At 60.1% G+C, this 23406-nt stretch overlaps 3 protein-coding genes across 3 annotated transcripts in view; 1 reads left to right on the forward strand and 2 right to left on the reverse strand.

The window, feature by feature from the left end:
• Nucleotides 1–12294, forward strand: part of NIBAN2 (niban apoptosis regulator 2) — a 30618-nt gene extending 18324 nt beyond the window's left edge. The window contains exons 5-14 of the mRNA XM_056505144.1: nucleotides 443–610; nucleotides 4176–4291; nucleotides 4373–4477; nucleotides 5748–5910; nucleotides 6261–6448; nucleotides 6550–6705; nucleotides 7362–7478; nucleotides 7901–8008; nucleotides 8115–8226; nucleotides 9002–12294. Coding sequence (XP_056361119.1) covers nucleotides 443–610; nucleotides 4176–4291; nucleotides 4373–4477; nucleotides 5748–5910; nucleotides 6261–6448; nucleotides 6550–6705; nucleotides 7362–7478; nucleotides 7901–8008; nucleotides 8115–8226; nucleotides 9002–10566 — 2798 coding nt within the window. The 3' untranslated portion in view covers nucleotides 10567–12294. The remainder of the gene's footprint in view (nucleotides 1–442; nucleotides 611–4175; nucleotides 4292–4372; nucleotides 4478–5747; nucleotides 5911–6260; nucleotides 6449–6549; nucleotides 6706–7361; nucleotides 7479–7900; nucleotides 8009–8114; nucleotides 8227–9001) is intronic.
• A 117-nt stretch (nucleotides 12295–12411) lies between these two features.
• On the reverse strand, nucleotides 12412–18155 carry SLC31A2 (solute carrier family 31 member 2). Its single transcript, XM_056505145.1, has 4 exons — nucleotides 17746–18155; nucleotides 15272–15338; nucleotides 13566–13767; nucleotides 12412–13089 (listed from the first exon to the last, which is right to left on the reverse strand). Exons 1-4 carry the CDS (start codon nucleotides 17749–17751, stop codon nucleotides 12921–12923), a joined length of 444 nt encoding a protein of 147 aa, XP_056361120.1. The 5' UTR covers nucleotides 17752–18155; the 3' UTR covers nucleotides 12412–12920.
• A 1486-nt stretch (nucleotides 18156–19641) lies between these two features.
• Nucleotides 19642–23406, reverse strand: part of LOC130260248 (collagen alpha-1(I) chain-like) — a 63715-nt gene continuing 59950 nt past the window's right edge. Inside the window, exons 57-67 of the mRNA XM_056505471.1 lie at nucleotides 22900–22953; nucleotides 22769–22822; nucleotides 22551–22604; nucleotides 22426–22443; nucleotides 22233–22286; nucleotides 21994–22056; nucleotides 21602–21767; nucleotides 21264–21370; nucleotides 20647–20727; nucleotides 20279–20461; nucleotides 19642–19966 (exon numbers count right to left, since the gene is read on the reverse strand). Of these exons, the coding sequence (XP_056361446.1) occupies nucleotides 19817–19966; nucleotides 20279–20461; nucleotides 20647–20727; nucleotides 21264–21370; nucleotides 21602–21767; nucleotides 21994–22056; nucleotides 22233–22286; nucleotides 22426–22443; nucleotides 22551–22604; nucleotides 22769–22822; nucleotides 22900–22953 (984 nt within the window). The 3' untranslated portion in view covers nucleotides 19642–19816. The remainder of the gene's footprint in view (nucleotides 19967–20278; nucleotides 20462–20646; nucleotides 20728–21263; nucleotides 21371–21601; nucleotides 21768–21993; nucleotides 22057–22232; nucleotides 22287–22425; nucleotides 22444–22550; nucleotides 22605–22768; nucleotides 22823–22899; nucleotides 22954–23406) is intronic.

Genomic DNA, 23406 nt, shown 5'->3' on the forward strand with positions numbered 1-23406 from the left:
AAGGGAAGGGAAGGGAAGGGAAGGGAAGGGAAGGGAAGGGAAGGGAAGGGAAGGGAAGGAAAGGAAAGGAAAGGAAAGGAAAGGAAAGGAAAGGAAAGGAAAGGAAAGGAAAGGAAAGGAAAGGAAAGGAAAGGAAAGGAAAGGAAAGGAAAGGAAAGGAAAGGAAAGGAAAGGAAAGGAAAGGAAAGGAAAGGAAAGGAAAGGAAAGAAGGAAGGTGTGTCTATGGTTCCTTGAGAACCCTAATTTTTAATTACTTTCAATTTTACTTTTCAATTTTCATTCTGATCTCCTTTTTGGAAAAATGAGGCTCTTTCTGCAATTCTTTTATTTTATTTGGGAGCAGCTGCCAGCACTGGGAAGGAGCTGAAGGGTCTGAACCCTGCAGCTTCCCCATCCCTATCCGGCCCCATCTCCCCTCAATCCATCCCCGCTTTTCTGCAGGTGTGACCCCGAAATCTGGGCACTCCCCCATAGTGAAGTGCCCCACGGATTTCCCTCTGCTGCTGTGGCACCCCTACGCCCGGCACTACTATTTCTGTGTGATGACGGGCAAGGAGCAGGAGAAGTGGCGGGCGGTGTTCCAGGACTGCGTGCGGCACTGCAACAACGGTGGGTGACACTGGGGACACGGCCCCGCCCTCCTGCCACACCCAGGGACCTGCCGGGCCAGCTCGGGGGGATGGCTGGAGGGCATGGTTTGGAGTTGGGTGGGAGCTGTTGAGTAATTCTGGAGGAGGGAAGGATTTGGGAGATCCTTGCAGGAGAGCTGGAGAGGGATTTGGGACAATGGGTGGAGGGATAGGACACAGGGAATGGCTTTTCCAGGAATAGATGGGATATTGGGCAGGAATTGTTCCCTGGCAGGGTGGGCAGGGCTGGCACAGGGTGCCCAGAGCAGCTGTGGCTGCCCCTGGATCCCTGGCAGTGCCCAAGGCCAGGCTGGACACTGGGGACAGTGGGAGGGGTCCCTGCCATCCACTGGATGGTTTAAGGTCTCTTCCAGCCCAGACCAGTCTGGGATTCCATGACTGATCATCACCCCCAGCTCCCTGGAGCATCCTGTGCCCTGATGCCAACACACAGCCTGGCTCTAGAGCTGCCCTGGTGCCTGTTTCCCACCCTGAGGGAGAAAATATTAGTTAATGAAACTCATCCAACCCCAAACCCCTCCTGAGAGGCGCTGGGGCTGTGGGGTGCAGGGCTGTGCAGCCAGCAGAGGCAGGACTGCCTCCCACGTCAGTGATACTCTGGCAGGAAAACACGATTTTCCTGCTTGGCTGTGGCCTGGGCACTCCTGGGCTCAGCCCCAGCTCCTGGCCGTGCTTGGGATGGTGAGAAACTTCCTGAGGAAGGCGGTCCCAGAGCTGAAACCTGCTTGGAATCGAGTGTTTTAGTGGGAGTTGTAGGCAGTGCCCAGTTTCTAAATGCTTCTTTCATTCCTGGGAACTCTGGGTAGCCTCAGCTTTGCCAGAACTGCTGTAATGGGGCAGGGTCTGAAGCATGGGTTTCACTGAGGGTTTCCATCCTCTCCTGTTGGATCATATCTCCTGAAAAACTGCTCCTTTCCTTTTTTTTTTTTCTTTATTTTTTCCTTATTTTGTGCTGGAGGTCTCTGAGCTCGTTGGGCTGAATGTGCCCCCTCCATCCAGCCAGGCCTGGGCTTTGTGTGGGGCTGGGGGCTGTGACTCCTCATCCCCCTGGGGATCATTTCTGGGTGAGCTCAGCACCCCAGAACCCCCTGTGCTGGCTGGATAAAATAGGATTCCATCTCCTGCTGACAAACCCCGGATTTTATCTCCAATTCCCCTCCCACCTGCTGTGGGACGCAGGGGAGGTGTGAGCCCCTCCACCACCCCTCTGCCAGCCACAGTCATGCCAAAATTCCTCTCCTGGCTCTCCTCCTGCTCAGCATGTGATGGAAAAGCCTTCCCAAGGGGCAGTGCCAAGGAGGGCTCAGTGCTGGCGCTTCTGCATTCCTGCAGCCCGGATTTGTCTGTGGCAGTGTTCTTCCTGCCCCTCTCTGCTCCTGGGAGCTCCAGGATCCTGTTTCATATTCCATGAAGGCTCTTTTGTTGTTGTAAAGCACTTTAGGTTGGTTTTTTTTTCCCCCTTAAATTAGAGGCTCTGTTTCTGCCTCTGTTGTGATTCGTGTGGGAATTTTCATCTCCCTTTCTCAGACTGTGTTTGTGTAACAGCAGCTCTTGTGTAAGGACTGGGATGTGCAGCTCTGTTCCTCACACAGATGGGGTCTGTGTGTCCCTGGCTGCCCCAAAATGTCCCTTGTCCAGTCTGGTGTCACCTGGGGCTGGGCAGTGCTCACCCTGAGGGCTCTTGCCCCCTGTTGCAGGATGGTTTGGGTTAAAAGGGACATTAAAACCTTGGCCAGGGACCCCTCCCTCTGTCCCAGGTGCTCCAGCCCCAGTGTCCAGCCTGGCCTTGGGCACTGCCAGGGATCCAGGGGCAGCCACAGCTGCTCTGGGCACCTGTGCCAGCCCTGTCCACCCTGCCCAATATCCCATCTAATCCTGGAAAAGCCATTCCCTGTGTCCTGTCCCTCCAGACCCTAAGCCACACGTTGATGAAGGAAATTCATGAAATTTGCCCTGTGAAGTGGCACAGGGGCTTCTCACAGCACCCTGCCAGGACAGGACAGACTCAGGGGTGTCCCCAGGCTCAGCCTGGAGTGAGTGACCTTGGGAAGGTTCTCTTGGTTCACCTGGGAAGGGATCTGAGCTCCCAGGAGCTGTGGATGGAGCAGCACCAACCCCTGGAACCTCTGGCTGCCAGCAGACTGAGAAAGGAACAGATTTTACTTTCTCAGTGGTTTTTTTGTTTTTGTTTTTTTTTTTTTGGCAGATTATAAAGCCGCCCTTTAGCAAAAGCTGCTTAGGCTTGGAGTTAATTGTAATCACCTTAGAAAAGTCTGCTTGCAGTGGGAGATATCTGCTCACTGCCCAGGGCTGTCTCTTGGGGACACCTGGCCGTGTCCCCAGCTCTGCCAGGTGCTGTGGGACGTGTCAGCAGTGCAGGGATGATCCCCTGGAGCCTCCCAGCAGGGTCACCTGGCTCAGATCCCATCCTGACCCCTCCTCCGGGGGGGAGGGTTCTCTCCCAGGGGTGTTTCCCTGCCTGGGAGGGACTCCACAGCCCGGACAGGCTGGAACACGGCAGGGACAGGCGTGGGACATGTGGGACAGCTCGGGGCTGTCCTGCCCGCTGTCCCCATCCCCTCCTGGCCGGGGAGGCCCCAGCCCAGCCTGAGTCACTCCTGAGCCTCTTGGCCGCTCTCCTCTTCCTTCCCAGCCACTCTTCCTCCGTCCCCCCACGGTGCTGGGGCTCACTGGGCGCCGTGTGGTGCTGGGGGGCACTGAACCCCCATCCTGGTGAGCCTCTGCTCCTGCTGTGCCTTCGGAGCTCTCTGAGTCCCTGTGCATCATTTGGGGTCACCGAGCCCCCAGGATTCCATCAAGGATCACTGAGCCCCTGGTCCTGCTGTGCCTTCAGAGCTCACTGAGCCCCCATGTCCCCATGCCCCATTTAGGGTCACTCAGCCCCAGGTCCCCATGCCCCATTTGGGGTCACTCAGCCCCATGTCCCCATGCCCCATTTGGGGTCACTGAGCCCCCAGATCCCCATGCACCATTTTGGGGTCACTCAGCCCCAGATCCCCGTGCCCCATTTGGGGTCACTCAGCCCCCAGGTCCCCGTGCACCATTTGGGGTCACCAAGCCCCAGATCCCCGTGTACCATTTGGGGTCACTCAGCCCCAGGTCCCCATGCACCATTTGGGGTCACTCAGCCCCCAGGTCCCCGTGCACCATTTGGGGTCACTCAGCCCCCAGGTCCCCATGCACCATTTTGGGGTCACCGAGCCCCCAGGTCCCCATGCACCATTTTGGGGTCACCGAGCCCCCATCCTACCCAGCCCCTGCTCCTGGTGCCTCCCTGCCCTCGGGGTGGCTCTGGAGAGGATCACTCTGGATGCAGCAGGAGCCCCCAATCTCTGCTGCCCCCCAGCCCATAAAGGGACCATGGCTTGGGACAGGATCCCCCCAGTCCCGGTGACAGCCCTGGGGGCTCGCACGGTGCGGGGGCAGCACACAGAGGCGGGCTGGGGGTGCTGGGCCGCCCCTCATCCCCAATTCCCGGCTGCTCACACGTCTCCCCTGCGCAGGGATCTCCGAGGACTCCAAGGTGGAGGCTCCAGCCTTCACGGACGCCATCCGCATGTACCGGCAGTCCAAGGAGCAGTACGGCACCTGGGACATGCTGTGCGGCAACGAGACCCAGGTGAGCGCCCGCACCCCCAAACTGCGCCGGGAGGGCTGCGGGGGGCTGAGCAGCCTCCCCAAAACCCTCCTGCCCCCGCAGGTGCTGAGCAACCTGGTGATGGAGGAGCTGCTGCCCGAGCTGCGGAGCACCATCGGCCCCCGGCTGAAGGGCAAAGCGCCGGAGCGCCAGCGCACCTGGATCCAGGTGTGGGGCTGGGAACCTCCCTCCATCCCTCCCTCCCGCTGGGCTCTGTGCCCCCTTCTCCCGGCCCCTTCCAAAGAATCCATCCTTTCTCCTTTTTAAAGCTCCTCCGGTGCCCCTGCCCTGCCCAGCAAACAAGAGGAAGCCCAGCCCCGGAGCGAAACCCGTCCCGGCTAAATTTAGCCAGCCATTTTTAGAGCAGCACGGGCTAAATCCAGCCCAAACCCTTGCGAAAGACTGAGGGCTCTTCAGAACTGCCTGTTAAAAACCTTAAAGCCCGATAATTACCACCAGGCTCGTAATGGGCCACTTGAGCGGCCTGAAAACACACAAACGCTGCTTTTCCAGCGGCTGCGGTCGCCGGGAAGCCCGGGGGAGGGAGGGAGGGAGGGCTGTGCATCCTGCCAGTCCCGACAGCCCCAGAGTCGCAGCCTTTGGCTGCAGAGTGGGCGTGAAGCCTCGGCGAGCGGCTCCGTCCTGCTCAGGAGGTTGGCTCCGGGACCCCAGAGCAGGGAACAGAATTCAGGGTGGGCTGGGGCTCTCCTGCTTGCAGCACCAGTATCCCTGGACCACCAGTATCCCCAGACATGCAGCATTTCCAGACCTGCAGCATTCCCAGACCTGCAGCATCCCCAGACATGAAGCATCTCCAGACATGCTGCATTTCCAGACATGCAGCATTTCCAGACATGCAGCATTCCTGGACATGCAGCATCCCCAGACCTTCAGCATCCCCAGATCTGCAGCATTCCTGGACATGCAGCATCTCCACATCTGCAGCATCCCCAGATTTTCAGTATCTCCAGACATGCAGCATCCCCAGACATGCTGCATTTCCAGACATGCAGCATCCCCAGATCTGCAGCATCCCCAGACATGCAGCATCCCCAGACATGCTGCATTCCTGGACATGCAGCATTCCTGGACATGCAGCATTCCTGGACATGCAGCATCCCCAGACATGCAGCATCCCCAGATCTGCAGCATCCCCAGACATGCAGCACCCCCAGCCCTGCCTGGTGCTGTTGCCTGATGGAGGCAGTGCTCACCTCTCTGCCCCTCCAGCACCACTTGGAAGCAGTTTCTGCTCTGCAGAAGCTCCATCTCACCCAGCTGGGGGGTCCCTGGTGTGGAAACCCCTGCCAGGCTGTGGGGAAGGTCCTGTCAGGGCACAGGGATGGCTCAGCAGGTCCTGCAGCCAGCCGGTGCTGCAGGCGATGGTTGGGGGTGCAGCTGGAGGTGTGGGGGTCTCTGACCCTCCCTGTGCCCCCAGGTGTCAGATGCTGTCTATAGGATGGTCTATGAGCTGGCCAAGGCTCAGTACGATGCAGCTGTGGCCAGGTGTGAGCAGGAGCGGCCGCAGCTGGAGAGCACCATCCGCACGGACATGGACCAGATCATCACCTCCAAGGAGCACCTGGCCAGCAAGATCCGAGGTACAGCCCTGCAGGGGGCACAGGGATGTGTGGCTGTGCCCATGGCTCCGGGGGGGCTGTTCCTGGGGTGCAGCACAGCCCCTGGCACCCTTGGGGGTGCATGTCCTCACTGGCATTGTCCCAGGAGGTCGGGGACAAGGTGGGCAGTCGCCCCCCAAGCGTGGCAGTGGGGCAGGAATGGGTTCAGCCCAGACCAGGGGCACTCTGCAGGAATTCCTTGTGTTGTCCTGAAAGGAGGAGACTCCTCCAAGAGGGGCTTGGGATGAGGGGCAGCTCCTCCTCCCTGGGGTGGGTTTAGGATGTGATGGGGACAGAGGAGCCTCACCACCCTTCCCCCTGCTCTTTGGCAGCCTTTGTGCTGCCCAAGGCAGAGGTGTGTGTCCGTAACCACGTGCAGCCCTACATCCCCTCCATCCTGGAGGCCCTGATGGCCCCCACGAGCCAGGGCTTCGCCGAGGTGCGCGAGCTGTTCTTCAAGGAGGTCACCGACCTCAACATGAACGTCGTCAACGAGGGCGGCCTGGAGAAGCTGGTGGAGGTGAGACCCGGGGGTGACAGGGCCAGGAACACTCTGCCCACATGGGGAGGAACGTCCCTGCCCTGAGTGCAGGGAGAGGCTGAGCTTGGCTTTGTCCCCAGTACATGGAGAAGCTGTCCCACCTGGCCTTCCACCCCGTGAAGATGCAGTCGTGCTATGAGAAGATGGACCAGCTGAAGCTGGAGGGTCTGCAGCAGCGATTCGATGTCTCCAGCACGTCTGTCTTCAAGCAGAGGGCCCAGATCCACATGAGACAGGTGGGATCAGAGGTTTGGGATCCCAGGTGGGCTGGGAACAGAGGTCTGGGGAGCCCAGGCTGGTCCAAACCAGGCTGGGATGTCTGTGCTGTCTCGAAGGGTGGATGGTGGAGCCCCTTTGGTCTGGAGCCATGGTGGGTTTGGGCATCCTGGCACAGCTGCCCCTTTGCCAGCGAGCCCAGTGGCACCAGCAGGGCCAGTCAGCTGATTCTGGGGTTCCAGCATTACCTGGAGTGGGGTGTAGGAGGATGAGGGGGTGCAACACCAGCTTTGAGCACCCTCCTCTCCCAACACCCTTGGTCCTGGGGTGAGGGCTGTGGATGCCATGCTGGGATGTCAGGGATTTCTCCAGAGTGAAGGCTCTTTGTTTGCCTGTTGGATATTGGGCAGGAATTGTTCCCTGGGCAGGGCTGGCACAGGGTGCCCAGAGCAGCTGTGGCTGCCCCTGGATCCCTGGCAGTGCCCAAGGCCAGGCTGGACACTGGGGACAGTGGGAGGGGTCCCTGCCATGGCAGGGGTGGCACTGGATGATTTTAGAGTCCCCTCCACCCCAAACCAGAGTGAGGCTGTGTGCTAAGTGTCATCTCAGTGTGCCCCAAGAGCCCCCTGCCCACCTTTGGGTGCCCCCCACGCTGACCACGTGCCTCTGGTCGCAGCAAATGGACGATGCTGTGTACACCTTCGAGACTCTGCTGCACCAGGAGCTGGGGAAGCTGCAGGGCAAGGACGAGCTCTGCAAGTCCATCCAGCGCATCCTCGAGAGGGTGCTCAAGGTGAGGCAGGGCCAGAGCCCTGGGTGCCCTTGTTCTGGGCCAGGGAAGAGGCCAGGAGTGATGTTACCTATTTCAACAGAATCCTTCTGGGGAAATACTTCCCTATATAGAGGTTTTCATGGATTTTGCTGGGGGCAGGCAAGTGGGAAATCAGCTGGAGGAGCCAGGACCCCTCTGATCACATCTAAAAGCCCCCCAGGGTTCAGACTGGCCCCCAGACCCTCCTGCAGCCAGCAGTGGAGGAGCTGGCTCCTACCCAGCTCAGAAACACTGGGAAACAGCTGGAGAGAGGGATATGAAGCAGAGGGGTCTGTTCATGCCTGTGCAGATGGGTTGGGGGGAAAATCTCAGGGATTTGTGCCTGTGGGCAGGGGGCTGCCAGCCCACAGCCCTCAGTGACTGGGCCCCCTCTCACCCTGCAGAAATTTGACTATGACAGCAGCACCGTGAGGAAGAAGTTCTTCAGGGAGGCCCTGCTGCAGATCACCATCCCCTTCCTGCTGAAAAAGCTGGCACCCACCTGCAAGGGGGTAAGGGGGGAAGCCTGGAGTCTGGGGAAGGACTGTCCACCCCATGGAGGGGCTGGAGCATCCATTCCCCCCACCCTGCTGGGCTGAGCCACCTCTCCCCCGGCAGGAATTAGCCAAGTTTCAGGAGCTGATCTTTGAGGACTTTGCCAGCTTCATCCTGGTGGAGAACACCTACGAGGAGGTGGTGCTGCAGTCGGTGATGAAAGACATCATGCAAGGTGGGGTGCTGGGGCACCTGTGTGAGGAGGGGGTGACCCCATGCAGGGTGCTGGGGGCTCCATAGGGAGGGGTGACCCCATGCAGGGTGCTGGGGCACCTGTGTGAGGAGGGGGTGACCCTATGACAGGGGCTGGATAAGGAGGAGTGTTCCCATGCAGAGTCAGCTGGCGGCTGTGTGAGGAGGGGTGACTCTGTTCTGGGGGCTGTATGAGGAGGGGTGACCCCATGTAGGGTTCTGGGGGGTCTCTGAGAAGGGGTAATCCCATTCAGGGGATCAGCGGGGGGCTGTACAAGGTGGCTGACCCCATGCAGGGTGCTGGGGGCTCTGTAGGGAGGGGTTACCCCATGCAGGGTGCTGGGGGCTCTACAGGGAGGGGTTACCCCATTCAGGGTGCTGGGGGCTCTATAGGGAAGGTTACCTTTTGCAGGGTGCTGGGGGCTCTATAAGGAGGGTGACCCCATTCAAGGTGCTGGGGGCTCTATAGGGAGGGGTTACCCCGTGCAGGGTGCTGGGGGCTCTACAGGGAGGGGTTACCCCATTCAGGGTGCTGGGGGCTCTATAGGGAGGGGTTACCCCGTGCAGGGTGCTGGGGGCTCTATAGGAAGGGGTGACCCTGTGCAGGGTCCTGGGGCTGCCCCAGAAGCACCTTTCCCACCTGGCCTCCCCACTGTCGGGCTGAGCAGTGGGTGGGAACTGCCCCCTCCCCATAACCCATGGGCAGGACAAGCTCCCCCAGCGCCCCCAGCCCCCGTGACCCGTGTCCCTGTCCCCAGCTGTGAAGGAGGCGGCCGTGCAGCGGAAGCACAACCTGTACAGGGACAGCATGGTGATGCACAACAGCGATCCCAACCTGCACCTGCTGGGAGAGGGGCTGCCCATCGACTGGGGCGAGGAGAGCGGCGGGCAGCCCGAGGCCGAGCGCCGCCGCAGGGCCAGGCAGGTGGTGTCGGTCATCCAGGACGACGAGGGGGCGCTGCCCTTCGGGGCCGAGGCGCTGCTGCAGCCCGGCTCCCCCCAGGCTCGGGGGGCTCCTCCCGGGGTGCCCCCCAGCCCCGGGGACGCGGTGAGGGAGATCCGGGAGGCGCTGGCGCAGCAGAGCCCCGGGGCTGGCGCCGAGCGGCTGATGAACGGCAGTGACGGCAGCGGGGCCAGCGAGGAGGGGGCGCTGCTGGCGGGGGCTGCCCGAGGGGAGGGCACACAGCAAGGTCCAGCTCGTGATGGGGACGGGGTGCACCGTGTGGCACCGCCAGCACCTGCAGCTGAGATCCCAGCAGGGACTGGGGGAGAGCATGGCACACCAGCACTGTCACCTGTCCCTGGAGCTGAGATCCCATCAGGGACTGGAGAAGAACGTGTCACACCAGCACTGTCACCTGTGCCTGGAGCTGAGATCCCATCAGGGACTGTGCGGGGAGAGCATGTCACACCAGCACTGTCACCTGTGCCTGCAGCTGAGATCCCATCAGGGACTGGAGAAGAATGTGTCACACCAGCACTGTCACCTGTCCAAGGAGCTGAGATCCCATCAGGGACTGGAGAAGAATGTGTCACACCAGCACTGTCACCTGTCCCTGGAGCTGAGATCCCAACAGAGACTGGAGGAGAGCATGTCACACCAGCACTGTCATCTGTCCAAGGAGCTGAGATCCCATCAGGGACTGGGGGAGAGCATGTCACACCAGCACTGTCATCTGTCCAAGGAGCTGAGATCCCATCAGGAACTGGGGGAGAACGTGTCACACCAGCATTGTCACCTGTCCCTGGAGCCAAGGTCCCATCAGGAGCTGGGACACGCCGGGCTGCACCAGCACCACCTGTCCCTGGAGCTGAGGTGTCATCAGGGACTGGGGGACAACGTTCTGGACCAGCATCACCTGTTCCCAGAGCTGGTGTCCCAGCAGAGGCTGAGGTGCCACACGCCACACCAAGATCATCCGTGCCAGCATCCCCCATGTCTGGAGCTGATGTCCCATCAGGGGCTGAGGTGCCACACGCCACACCAAGATCACCTGGACCAGCATCACCTGTTCCCAGAGCTGGTGTCCCAGCAGAGGCTGAGGTGCCACGTGTCACACCCAGATCGTCCGTGCCAGCGTCCCCCGTGCCCGGAGCTGAGCCCCAGCCAGCGCCCAGCGTGCCACACGCCGCAGCAGCAGCAGCCGGTGTCGCAGCAGAGGCTGAGGTGTCCCTTGTCACAGCAGCGCCACCCGGAGCCCAGAGCCCGTCACCAGCGTGTCACCAGCGCGGTGACAGGGGGACGGGCGAGCGCGGGGAGCGCAGCCCCCCGCAGGGCAGGGCCAGCACACAGAGCGGTGAGGGGCTGCAGACTGAGTTCTAGCCCAGCCCCTGCCGGGGACTGGCCCCGGTGACACCGGGGCTGGGGAGGGGGCCAGGACCCCCGGGATGGAGAGCAGCACACGGGAGAGGGAGGGGATGGGGACTGCCTGGGGGGTCCCACGGCCACAGCCCCCTGGGCCTGCCCTGGGGCATCCCCTGCGCTCTGCTCTGTCCTTTTCTGCCTTATTTTCTTTTCTACTGAGGAGATGCTTTACTGAAGAGCTTTATCTGCCCCCCCTGGCAGTGCCTGGGGCTGCTGGGGGGGCTGGCACTAGCCCTGCCGAGGGTGGTCCTGGCTGTCCCTGGGGGTGTCCCTGCCCCAGTCTGGGGGGGTCCCTGGGACTCTGTCACCCACCCGGGGGGTCCCTGGGACCCTGTCACCCACCCGGGGGGTCCCTGGGACCCTGCCCATGGAGCAGGGGCTGCAGGGGGTGATTGCAAACAGGGACATGACAGGGACAGCAATGCTGGGGGGCTGGAGCCACTGCCCGGGGGAAGAGTGCTGGGACAGGTGGGAGCTGCTGCTGCCCAGGCCGGGCTCACAGCACCCAGGCTGGGCTTAGAGCATCCAGGCTGGGCTTAGAGCACCCAGGATGGGCTCACAGCACCCAGGCCGGGCTCACAGCATCCAGACTGGGCTTAGAGCATCCAGGCTGGGCTTAGAGCATCCAGGCTGGGCTCACAGCACCCAGGCCGGGCTCACAGCACCCAGACTGGGCTTAGAGCATCTAGACTGGGCTTAGAGCATCCAGGCTGGGCTTAGAGCACCCAGGATGGGCTCACAGCACCCAGGCCGGGCTCACAGCACCCAGGCTGAGCTCACAGCATCCAGGCTGAGCTCACAGCACCCAGGCCGGGCTCACAGCACCCAGGCCAGGCTCACAGCACCCAGGCTGGGCTTAGAGCATCTAGGCTGGGCTTAGAGCATCCAGGCCGGGCTCACAGCACCCAGACTGGGCTTAGAGCATCTAGACTGGGCTTAGAGCATCCAGGCTGGGCTTAGAGCACCCAGGATGGGCTCACAGCACCCAGGCCGGGCTCACAGCACCCAGGCCGGGCTCACAGCACCCAGGCTGGGCTCACAGCACCCAGGCCAGGCTCACAGCACCCAGGCTGGGCTCATAGCACCCAGAGCCCATCCCCATCCCATCCTCACCCCAGGGTCTTCTAGGAGCTCTTGTAAGTTCAGTTAATCTCTGGGGGAAGGTGGCACTGACTGTGGCCCAGCTGTGCCTGGCAGGACTGGGATAATTCCAGGCTCAGCTCCCTGTGCAGTGGAGAGGTCCCAGCCCTCGCCCTCCAGATCTCCTCAGCACCTTCCATGGATGGTTTCTCCAGTTTTGCAGATTCTGGCACCTGCTGGGATGGCTGGGGGGGTTTGCTGAGCCCATCTGTCACAGGGATGGGGACAGGACTGCTGCAGCCCCCACACAGTGGTGCCAACAGCCCTGGGGGTGCTGGGGGTCTGCAGGACTCCTGGGTGTGACCCCTGGAGCAGGGAGCAGCACCCAAAACCCACCTGTGCTTAGGTTCCTGCCTCAGAAGGGGGGGTGCCCAGCCTAACCCACTCAGGGGACCCCCAAAGTGCCTTGGGGGGCTCCCCTCAAAGTGCCTTTCTCTGTGAACTTCAAACCTGTCTCTTCCAGGATATTTTATTAAGAAAGTTATACAAATGTTTAAAGATATGCTTATAATAAATAATAAAATGGAAAAGCTTTATTTAAAGCCAGAGGAGACTCTCCTTATTCCTGAACCACCTCCCTGGGTAGGGCTGGGGATCCCCAGTCCCACTGCCACCCAGGGGTGCCACATCCTGAGCCCACCCAGCAGTGACACAAAGCAGGAGTGGAGCTGAGATGATTTTATTAAAAGGAGTGTCCTGAGGAAGCAGCAAGAGGCACCTGAGGCAGCATTTCCCCCCTGGCACAGCCACACCAGCGGCTCAGGGGCTGCTCCAGCCCCATCCCTGACGTGCAGGGCAGGGTGGGGGTGGCAGGGCCCCCCATGTCCCCAAAGGCACTGTGTGAAGAGGGGCTGGGTCAGGGCAGGGCTCCCTGTCCCCAGCAAGTCACCAGGTCCTTCCTGTCCCAGCCAGGATGAACCTCCTCGAGAAGCAGGGAGGGGAGGAAATGCCAGCACCCCCTGCTGTCACCCCCCAAAAAGGTCCCTGAGAGCCGGGGGACAGCCACCAGCCCAGGCCAGTGGCAAGTGCTGGCCATGGGGCCAGCCCAGAGGGCAAGTCCTTGGGGTTCTGTGTCCCACCCAGCATGGGGACAGAGGCAGCCCCAGCAGAAGTGACAGCAGCTACTGCAGACAAAGAGCAGGAGGTGGGACACGGGTGGCACCGGGGGGGCCCTAGCCCCGGCCCAGCAGGGGGTACACCAGGAAATAGCCCAGCGTGGAGCCAGCAATGGCCCCCAGGAAGATCCAGCCGTTGTAGGACATGACAGCCAGCATCACCATGTAGCCCAGCACCACCTGCAGCACGTGGAACAGCGTCTGGGCCACGTGGAGCCAGAACCACCTGGGAACCAGATGGGAAATGCCATCAGCAGGGGCTGGGCAGCTGGAACCACCTCCCACCAGAGCCTGGGGGGCTGAGGGGTTCTGGGGAGCAGGGAGAGGGGTGGGGGCTGCAAACTGCAGCTCAGGGGAAATGCTGCTCTAAAAGCAGTGAGGATGGCAGTAAGAGCAGCCTCGGGAATGACCTGGGATTAAATACAGGAGGAAAAATCCTGGGCTTGGCTCCAAGGAAGGAGCTGCCAGGGCCAGGCTTGTGGGGACTCCCCAAACCAGCAGGACCCTCCTGCACCCACATCAGCTCCTGGATGGGAACACGAGGCTCTAGCCAGCGCCCTGGTCATCTCCCAGAGATCTGGAGGGGCTGGGCTGCCCCTGGAGCTGCACACCCCCCTTCCCTGTGAGCCCATGCTCCTCACAGCCATGGGGTCACAGAGCCACCCCGAGCCCCCAGGTGAGTGCCAGGGGTCCCTGTGGTACCTGCCCTGCGCAGGGCCGCTGTCCCTGCTGTCCCTGCTGTCCCTGCTGTCCTCCTCCTCCTCCTGGGGCTCGCTCAGCCCCTCCTGGCTGAGGCTGCGGGGCAGGGCCAGCAGCGCCCGCTGCAGCAGCACGGCCTTGCCCATCTTCACGGCCTCGTAGAGCACGGACAGCAGCAGGATCACCAGCACTGAGAGCACCATCCCTGCAGGAGAAACAGCCCAAGGCTGCCCAGGCACGGGGAGGGGCTGTGGGGCGCACAGCAGGGCTGCCATGGGGTGTTTGGGAATACCCACGGGGTGAGGTGGAGGGCTGCTGGCACCAGGGGTGGGCAGCAGGCGTGTTAAATGTCAGGAAATGGTGTATTTGGCTTTTTCATTCACAGAATTAAAAAAAAATCTGGAAAAGCCCTTTGAGATCAACCTGTGACCTCACCCTGTCACCCAGACCATGGCACTCAGTGCCCCATCCAGTCCTTCCTTAAACACCTCCAAGGACAGTGACTCCACCACTTTTGGTCCTGCCAAAAACTGCTCCAGGAGCTGTGGGGTGAAGGCTGTGAGGAGCCCCCAGCTCTGCAGGATGGATGGATGGATGATGGATGGATGGATGATGGATGGATGATGGATGATGGATGATGGATGGATGGATGGATGGATGATGGATGATGGATGATGGATGGATGGATGATGGATGATGGATGGATGGATGGATGGAGGGATGGATGGATGATGGATGGATGGATAGATGGATGATGGATGGATGATGGATGGATGGATGGATGATGGATGATGGATGGATGGATGGATGGATGGATGGATGATGGGTGGATGGATGGATGGATGGATGGATGATGGATGGATGATGGATGGATGGATGGATGGATGGATGATGGATGGATGATGGATGGATGGATGGATGATGGATGGATGATGGATGGATGGATGGATGATGGATGGATGGATGGATGGATAGATGGATGATGGATGGATGGATGGATGGATGGATGATGGATGGATGGATGGATGATGGATGGATGGATGGATGGATGGATGGATGGATGATGGATGGATGGATGATGGATGGATGGATGGATGGATGGATGATGGATGGATGGATGGATAGATGGATGATGGATGGATGGATGGATGGATGATGGATGGATGGATGGATGGATGGATGGATGGATGATGGATGGATGGATGGATGATGGATGGATGGATGGATGGATGGATGGATGATGGATGGATGGATGGATGGATGGATGATGGATGGATGATGGATGGATGGATGGATGGATGGATGATGGATGGATGATGGATGGATGGATGGATGATGGATGGATGGATGGATGGATAGATGGATGATGGATGGATGGATGGATGGATGGATGGATGATGGATGGATGATGGATGGATGGATGGATGATGGATGGATGATGGATGGATGGATGGATGATGGATGGATGGATGGATGGATGGATGGATGGATGGATGATGGATGGATGGATGGATGATGGATGGATGATGGATGGATGGATGATGGATGGATGGATGGATGGATGGATGGATGATGGATGGATGGATGGATGATGGATGGATGATGGATGGATGGTGGATGGATGGATGGATGGATGATGGATGGATGGATGGATAGATGGATGATGGATGGATGGATGGATGGATGGATTGATAGGGATGTCAGCCTACCTGTGGGGCTGTGGACATTCCAGAAGTCAAAGAGCAGCACTACTGTGTCCGAGAAGTAGAAGGTCATCTGGAAAAGAGAGGGGAAGGGTCATCACCTCAGGGTGATGTCAGCAGGAACCCCCCACCCTGGGATGCTCATCTGGGGATTCACAAATGGTGCAAGTTGTTTCCCCAGCTCTGAAATGGGAAGAGGAACTTGCACAGACAATCACAGTCACGCTGACTGGGTGATCTCCAGCAGGACAAGTTTCACCCCCAGCAGCAGCTCCTGGGCGTGTCTGGGCTGGGACAAAAAGCCAGTTTACCCTTGGGACAAAGAGAGGGGAATCTAGGATTTAATCCTGGTGGATTGGAGGAGGGAAAGTCCCTGGGGAGAGGTGGGGGCTGAGGGAAGCTGGAGGGCAGAACCTCTGCTCCCTTCTGCCTCCCAGGACAGAGAAACCTCCAGGACACCCAAAAACTCAACCACAGGGCACCCAGAGCCACAAGTGTGACCACCCAACGACGGGGGCCAGGCCCAGGGGAGCCTCCCTGGCAGAGGAACATCAATCCCAACACCTGGAAAGGCACCACCCCTCCTCCCTCACCCCGCTGGAACAGGAGGAGCAGGAACTGCTCTTGTGTAACATCAGCTGCAGAGCTCATACCCAGCTGCTACACCTTGCTCCAAAGTGGAATTCTGTTGGGTTTTCTGTGCTCCCTTGGGTGAATCTCTCTAGGAGGTGTTTGTGGAGCTCACAGCTGCTCCTCTCCTGCCTGGATCCATGTCTGGATCCGTGTTTGGCTGCTCTTTCCTGCTTTTTCCAACACCAGCAGAGGAGACTGACAGCAGCAGGACCAGCCTCAGCCAGAAATACCATCCAATACCCTGTGGGTGTGCAGGGCACAGCCCAGCTCCAATTACACCCCTCGGCCCCTGTTACCCAAAGCACATTAGCTCATGTAATTGGCTCACCCTTTTAAGCCTCCTTTGGCCACAGATTAATGATAATTAGCCTTTAAATGAAGCTATTTCTCCTTTACAGGCTTCACCCACAGGTCTGCAATGTGGTGGAAGGAGCAGGTGACTGTTTTAGGGACGGGGGACAGAAGTGATGGGCAGAATCATTAACTTTGGAAAAACCCTCTAAGATCATGAAATCCAAACATTAACCCAGCACTGCCAAGGCCTCCACTAAACCCTGTCCCCAAGTGTCACCTCCCTATGTTTTTTGAATTGGTGATTCCACTCCTCCCCTGGGCAGCCTGTTCCAGAGATCCAGAAGATCCCTTTGCTACCCTGGGGTTTTTGGGTGTGACACCAAAATGATGCTCCTTGGGCCAACAGCTCCTCTCCTACAGCAATGCCACAGAGAGATTTCTGGGTGGATGGAGGTCAGGAGGGCAAAATCCTAAAATTCCCTGCATTCTTCCCAACAGGGAAGAGCCAGGGAGATGTGCCAGGCTGAGGGCTGTTGTTCAGAGGGAGGGGATCCTGTCCTGCCCCAGCTGCCCACGCAGCAGGGATTGAGCAGCTCAGGTGAGGCTCCTCCCCCGCAGGAATTCACACCGGGAAAGAAAAGCTGCTGGGAAACCTCAACGTGCATTTAGGGCTGGATCTGCTGCGTTTTGGGGTTATTCTTAGCAAAACCAGGGGTGCCTGCAGGGAGCAGTGCCAGGCTGCAGCCCAGCCTGCTGCTCCAGTCCAGCTGGGATGTCTGATCCCACACTTTGGGACAAACTGCCTTCCTGCAGCACAGCTCCAGTTCCAAACTGGGGACACACTGGGGATGGGGGTGTCCCCAAACTGGGATCCTGCTCGGGACTGCTGTCACCTTCTAGGGGTTGCTGCCAGCAAACCAAGGGGTCTGGGAGCCTTAAACAGCAAAGAGAACCACGGCATGGTTTGGTTGGATCTTAAAGCTCATCGTGTCCCATCTCCTGCCATGGGCACGGACACTTTCCACTGTCCCAGTCCCCTCCAAACCCCGTCCAACCCGACCCTGGACTCTGCCCGGGAGATTTAAGGAGTTCTGGGGGGGAATACGGGGTTGCAGAGCGGATTCATGGGGTTCCAGGGAGATTTAAGGGGTTCCAGAGAGGATTGAACGGGTTCCAGAGTGGATCCTTGGGGTTCCAGGAGGGGGTTATGGGCTTCCAGGGATATTTAAAGGGTCCCAGGGGGGGATTCATGTGACTCCAGGGTGGATTCCCGGGGTTCCAGGGGGAATCACAGGGTTCCAGGGGGGTTCCAGACTGGAATCACGGAGTTCCAGGGAGGATTCAAGGGATTCCACGGGGAATTCCAGGACGATTCTATGGGGAATCTCGGGGTTCCAGGGCGGAATCACGGGGTTCCAGGGGGATTCTAGAGTGGATTCTCGGGGTTCCAGGGGCGATTTCCGGGGTTCCAGGAAGGTGTCCCGGTCCCGGTCCCGGTGCCGGTCCCGGTCCCGGTGCCGGCCGTGCCGTGCCCGTCCCGACCCGGGGCTCACCTGCATGGTGCCGGTGCCAGGGGCCGGGGCCCGGCGCGTCCCCGCTGTGCTGCTGTCACCGCGATGTCGCGGGGCTGTCACTGGCTGTCGCGGGGCTGTCGCGGGGCTGTCGCGCCGATGTCACGGCGCTGTCGCAGCCGCGCGGGGCTCCCCGGGAGCTGTAGTGCGGCCGGGCCGGGGCGGTGCCGTGTCTGTCCCTCCTCCTGCATCGCTGGTTAGTGCCGTGTCTGTCCCTCCTCCTGCATCCTGTCAGTGCCGTGTCTGTCCCTCCTCCTGCATCACTGGTTAGTGCCGTGTCTGTCCCTCCTCCCGCATCGCTGGTTTCTGCTGTGTCTGTCCCTCCTCCCCCATCCCCTGTCAGTGCCGTGTCTGTCCCTCCTCCCGCATCGCTGGTTTCTGCTGTGTCTGTCCCTCCTCCCCCATCCCCTGTCAGTGCCGTGTCTGTCCCTCCTCCTGCATCCTGTCAGTGCCGTGTCTGTCCCTCCTCCTGCATCACTGGTTAGTGCTGTGTCTGTCCCTCCTCCCGCATCGCTAGTTTCTGCTGTGTCTGTCCCTCCTCCCCCATCCCATCAATGCCGTGTCTGTCCCCTCTCCCCATCCCGTCAGTGCCGTGTCTGTCCCCTCTCCCCATCCCCCATCAGTGCCGTGTCTGTCCCCTCTCCCCAATCCCCCATCAGTGCCGTGTCTGTCCCCTCTCCCCATCCCCCGTCAGTGCCGTGTCTGTCCCCTCTCCCCATCCCCCGTCAGTGCCGTGTCTGTCCCCTCTCCCCATCCCCGGTCCGGGCTCAGCATCCCTGGGCACATCGCGTCCCGGCCCCTGCGCGCTCGGAGTTTCGCTTTCCCTTCGCTCCTGGATCCATCCGCTTTGCCCCATCCCGATCCCGGAGCTGATACAGAGAGCTCAAGGGTTTTTCTGCTGGTTTGCACCTAAAAATGCTGAAAGTTTTCTAGGGGTGTTCACTTGGAGAGGAGAAGCTCCAGGGAGAGCTCAGAGCCCTGCCAGGGCCTGAAGGGGCTCCAGGAGAGCTGGAGAGGGACTGGGGACAAGGGATGGAGGGAAAGGACACAGGGAATGGCTTTTCCAGGATTAGATGGGATATTGGGCAGGAATTGTTCCCTGGCAGGGTGGGCAGGGCTGGCACAGGGTGCCCAGAGCAGCTGTGGCTGCCCCTGGATCCCTGGCAGTGCCCAAGGCCAGGCTGGACACTGGGGACAGTGGGAGGTGTCCCTGCCATGGCAGGGGTGGCACTGCACGGTCTCTAAGTTCCAACCCAAATAATTTAGGATTCTATGATTTTATATTCCCCATAGACAAAGGGGAACTTTCCTTCCAGCTGTGACTAGAAGCACACAGGCTCTCACTCCATGCTGGGACATTCCAAACACCCACATTACACCCGGGAACAGGGAGTGCTGAGCTGCCCTGCCTCAGTTTCCCCAAGTGCCAGCAGTGCAGATCCCCACAAAGCCACCCAGAGCTACAGTGCCTGGCTCTACACCACTAAAATCCCTCTCAGTGAGATGGAGACTCAAAACCGAGGCAGGGTTTGGGGGGGATTTATATTTTCACCCCTTTGCAGCACTTGGTGCCCAGCTAGGATGGAGGTGCTGGAAGCACCACATTGGGCTCTCCCAGGCTCACCAGGGCCAGTTCCCAGCCCAGTCCTGGGGAATCAATGCTCCAACCTGGCAAAGAAAACCTGTTTTCCTTCCCCTTTTCCCTAAGCCACCACTAGTTGTGCTCCTTGTTTGTTTTTTTTTCTTTACAGACAGTTCCCAGTGATTATAATTACACAAACCTCCCCCAAACAGTAATTAAATCAGTAATTAAACTTTCTCATTTATAATATATACATATATAATATATATATATAATTTATAGAGAAATGACTTTTGTAAACAATATTCCTCTGCTCCAGAAGGAAGTGGAGTCCGGGACATAACACAGCTCCAAACACGGAGCTGGGAGAGAACCAGCAGCTCTGTGGAGCAGGGGAGAGCCCAGCATCCCCATTGGGATGGCTCCTGGGTGGGGACAGAACCGGCTGGCTCGGTTTGGGTGGCAGCACTTTCAGCTGAAGCAAACTGGTCCGACTGTGAAACCGAAGTGGTGGGAGGCGCCGCCGCTGTGGGAGACAGCCAGGTCCCGCAGGGGCAGCAGCCACAGCTGCTCCGTGCTGAACTGGAAGATGGTGTCGGGGATGGAGGACTCGTTGTCCAGCTGAAACGACCGCCAGGGACAGCTGAGCCCTCGGCTGAGGGCTCCCTTGGCCGCTCCTCGATGCACCCCGTCTCCATCCCCAGCCCTCCCTGGCTGTCCCAGGCTGCTGCCCTCCCCCATATCCCCGTGTCCCACCCCATCCCTTGCCACATCCCAGGACCAGGGATCTCCTTGGCCCCGGGGATGGATATTCTCCATCCCCATCCCCCCGTGCGCAGCCTGCTCCACGCGCTCCATCCCAAACTGTGGGGGCTCCACACCCTCCGAAGGGCTCTGAAACGGGAGGGTTTGCAGGGGCAGGGCGGGGCTCACCTGGCAGCCCGGCAGGCTGGCAGCATAGCTGTGATCCCGGGAGTCGGCCAGGAAGAGGATGTCGGTGCGGGGCCGGGGCCGGCGCTCGGGGGCCGCTCCGCACGAGTGGCGGACCCTCTGCGCGGCGCGGCGGCTGTGCAGGCGCAGGAAGCGCAGCTGCACCGCGCTGGCACCGTACTCCAGCTGTGGGGACAGCGGACACACACTGCGGGCTGCTCTGCTCCCCCCAGGATAAACCCTGCCTGCCCGCAGAAGGAGCTGTCCCATCCCTCGGCGCGCTGCCACCACGGCAGGGTGGCGCTCGGGATGGAGGTGACCGCCCTGACCTCGCCTCTGTGTCCCCCCGGCTGCTCCAGCCGGGCACTCACCAGGAAGCCCCCGGGCAGGGTGCTGAACCACTCAAAGGTGTTCTCAGAGCTGTAGGTGCTCAGCCAAGCCTTGATGGGGACCTGAGGGGAGTGGGGACAATTGTCATACAGCAGGGGATAGTGGCACTGACAGGACAGAACCTGTGTGTGTGGCCTGTCCCTGCAGCCTGGTCACACTGTGACCAGGATCCTCACTCCAGAGTGCTCCAGCAGCTCCCTGCCAGGGCAGTGGGAACCACAGCAAGGGATTGGCCACCAGAGCAAGGATCTGGCCACCAGAGCAAGGGACTGGCCACCAGAGCAAAAATCTGGCCACCAGAGCAAGGATCTGGCCACCACAGCCAGGCACTGGTCACCACAGCGAGGGACTGGCCACCACAGCGAGGGACTGGCCACCACAGCCAGGCACTGGCCACCACAGCCAGGCACTGGCCACCACAGAGAGGGACTGGCCACCAGAGCAAGGATCTGGCCACCACAGCCAGGCACTGGTCACCACAGCGAGGGACTGGCCACCACAGCCAGGCACTGGCCACCCTGTCCCTCTCCAGCCCCACCAGCTCTTGTCCCCACCCACCTCGAGGGGCTGGAGCTGCCCCACAGAAGCCACCCCGTACCTGGCTGTGGACAGGGGCTATGCAGGTCTCCCCCCCAGCTGTGAAGTTGCAGAAGGCCAGCAGGGCGTCCTGGGGGCTGCCCTGGTTGGGGTCGATGTAGTATTGCCCTGGAGGGAGGAGAGGAGAGCCCCTGGCACCCCGGCTTGGCACAGGGAGGGTGCCACAGAGTGCCATCCCACCCCAGCTGGCTGCCAGCCCGTTTCTCCAGGGATGCCCACAAAGCCCATCTGGCCTCACTCCCCAAATCCCTATTCCCTGTTTATTTCCAAGAGCTGCCTGTCCCTTCACAGGCTCTGGAGACCAGGGCGGGTCCAGGGGGGTCTCCCTGTGCCCTGTACCATCGGGCAGGCTGGGGTGAGCCAGCAGCAGCTCCTTGCAGGTGGTGGCTGGGTTGGTTCTGGTGCCATTGGGATGCTCCACCAGGGCTTGGAGCTCCCGGCTCAGGGTGTCCAGCAGAGCCCAGATCACGGTGTAGTTCAGGTGCTTGGAGGAATAAATGAGGTGCTGAAAGAAAAAGGAGGGGATATCACCAAGCTGATCACAGATCCCCCCACCAGGAGCATCATCAGGTGCTGAGGAAGGGGATGGGATGTACAGGGGACAAGGACAGGTGTGGGGGGAGAGGGAGTAGCTGGATCTTCTTGGTCCTGGTGCACAGGGGACCCCAGAGCAGCAGGACATGGGACAGCATCGCTGGCAGCTCCTTCCCTCCTGGTCCAGGGTCACTCACCTGCAGCTCCTCCTGGGACAGCACCAGTGCTGGCCCGCTGGGACCAGGGGGGCCAGCCAGACCCTGGGGACAATGACAGTGCTGCTGGCACTGGCTGCTGCCCACAAGCTCCCCAGCAGCTCCTCCACCAGTGCCAGCAGCTGGACATCCCCATGGAATGCCAGCATGGCCTCACTGCCACGTTTGGGGGAGCGAGGGACCCAAATTTGGGGATGAGGGGCGTCTGTGGCTCTGCTTACCGGCATTCCCGGGGTGCCCCTGGGGCCTGGCAGGCCTGGGAAGCCTCTGAGCCCCTGCCAAGGGAGGAGGTGGAGGAGGGAAGGAAAGCAAGGTGGGAGATGCTGCTGTGCTGAGCTGCAGCCCTGGGCTGGGCAGGAGGGGAGGGAGCCCATGGCAGGGCTGATCCCGCCCCAGCTGCTCCCCACTACTCACTTTGGGTCCAGACAAGCCCTGGAGGGACAGGACAAGAGCAGGCTCAGAGGGAGGCAGAGGGACCAAGGCTGCATCCCTGTGGGGCCAGCAGGGAGGCCCAGAGCTGCAGCAGGGGAAGGACTCACCGGTGCCCCCGGAATTCCAGGGTGTCCCCGTGGGCCAGGACGGCCTGTGTCACCCTGCAGGGACACCAGAGGAGCTCAGGGTGCTGCACAGGACATCCCCCAGCCCTGCATCCTTCTACATCCCACTCCCTTCCCCAGGTGGATTTTATATGGAAAAATAAGAAATTCACCCCAAGTAGTCATTTTAGACCTCAACACCCCTTTGCACCTGCCCTTACCTGCTTTCCCTTGGCTCCTGGCCTCCCAGGAACACCATGGGGTCCTGGCTTGCCCTGGGAACGTGGCAGGATGTCACACAGGGTGACAAGGGACCCAGGGGGGAAGGAGAAGAGCCAAACCTGCCACACACCTTGAAGCCATCATCCCCTTGCTGGCCCAGGTCACCCTTGCTGCCCTTCTCGCCCTAGGAGAGAGTCAGGGAGAGCTCTGGGGGCAAAGGGAAGGACAGAACCCCCAGGACACCAGTGTGGGTGGGGAAGCTCCCAGTTATGGCTGGCTGCAAAATTTCTGGAGCAAAAAACCCCCAAACACCCATCCTTTGATTCCAGAGGATCCACACTGCTGGGCACAGAGGCAGCAGGAGGGATGAGCAGCTCCAAACTGAAAGGATCATCTAAACCAGACTAGAATATCTCTCAGGAAAACCTTGGAAGTTGTCAGGAAGCACTTGGAGAGAATAAAGAAGATTCTTGGTGTGCTGGGGAAAATCCCAGCACAGTCTCTTCCCTGCCTGCTCTCCCAGGAGCTGCTGACTGAGCTCATAATAAATTTAAAGTTTTAACAAATTTAATTAATTTAAGGTTTCATTTTCCTGAAGGCTCTGAGCAGCTCCCCATCACCAGGGACTGCTTGTCAC

The sequence above is a fragment of the Oenanthe melanoleuca genome, chromosome 17 (genome assembly GCF_029582105.1).
Source record: "Oenanthe melanoleuca isolate GR-GAL-2019-014 chromosome 17, OMel1.0, whole genome shotgun sequence".
NCBI classification, from domain to species: Eukaryota; Metazoa; Chordata; class Aves; order Passeriformes; family Muscicapidae; genus Oenanthe; species Oenanthe melanoleuca.

Excerpts from the sequence above, each read along its gene's own strand:
- SLC31A2 (XM_056505145.1), bottom strand. Across the intron at positions 13,768-15,271 it reads GAATGTCCACAGCCCCACAG|GGATGGTGCTCTCAGTGCTG; the intron begins GTAGGCTGACAT and ends TTTCTCCTGCAG. Across the intron at positions 13,090-13,565 it reads AGCGGCCCTGCGCAGGGCAG|GTGGTTCTGGCTCCACGTGG; the intron begins GTACCACAGGGA and ends TCTGGTTCCCAG.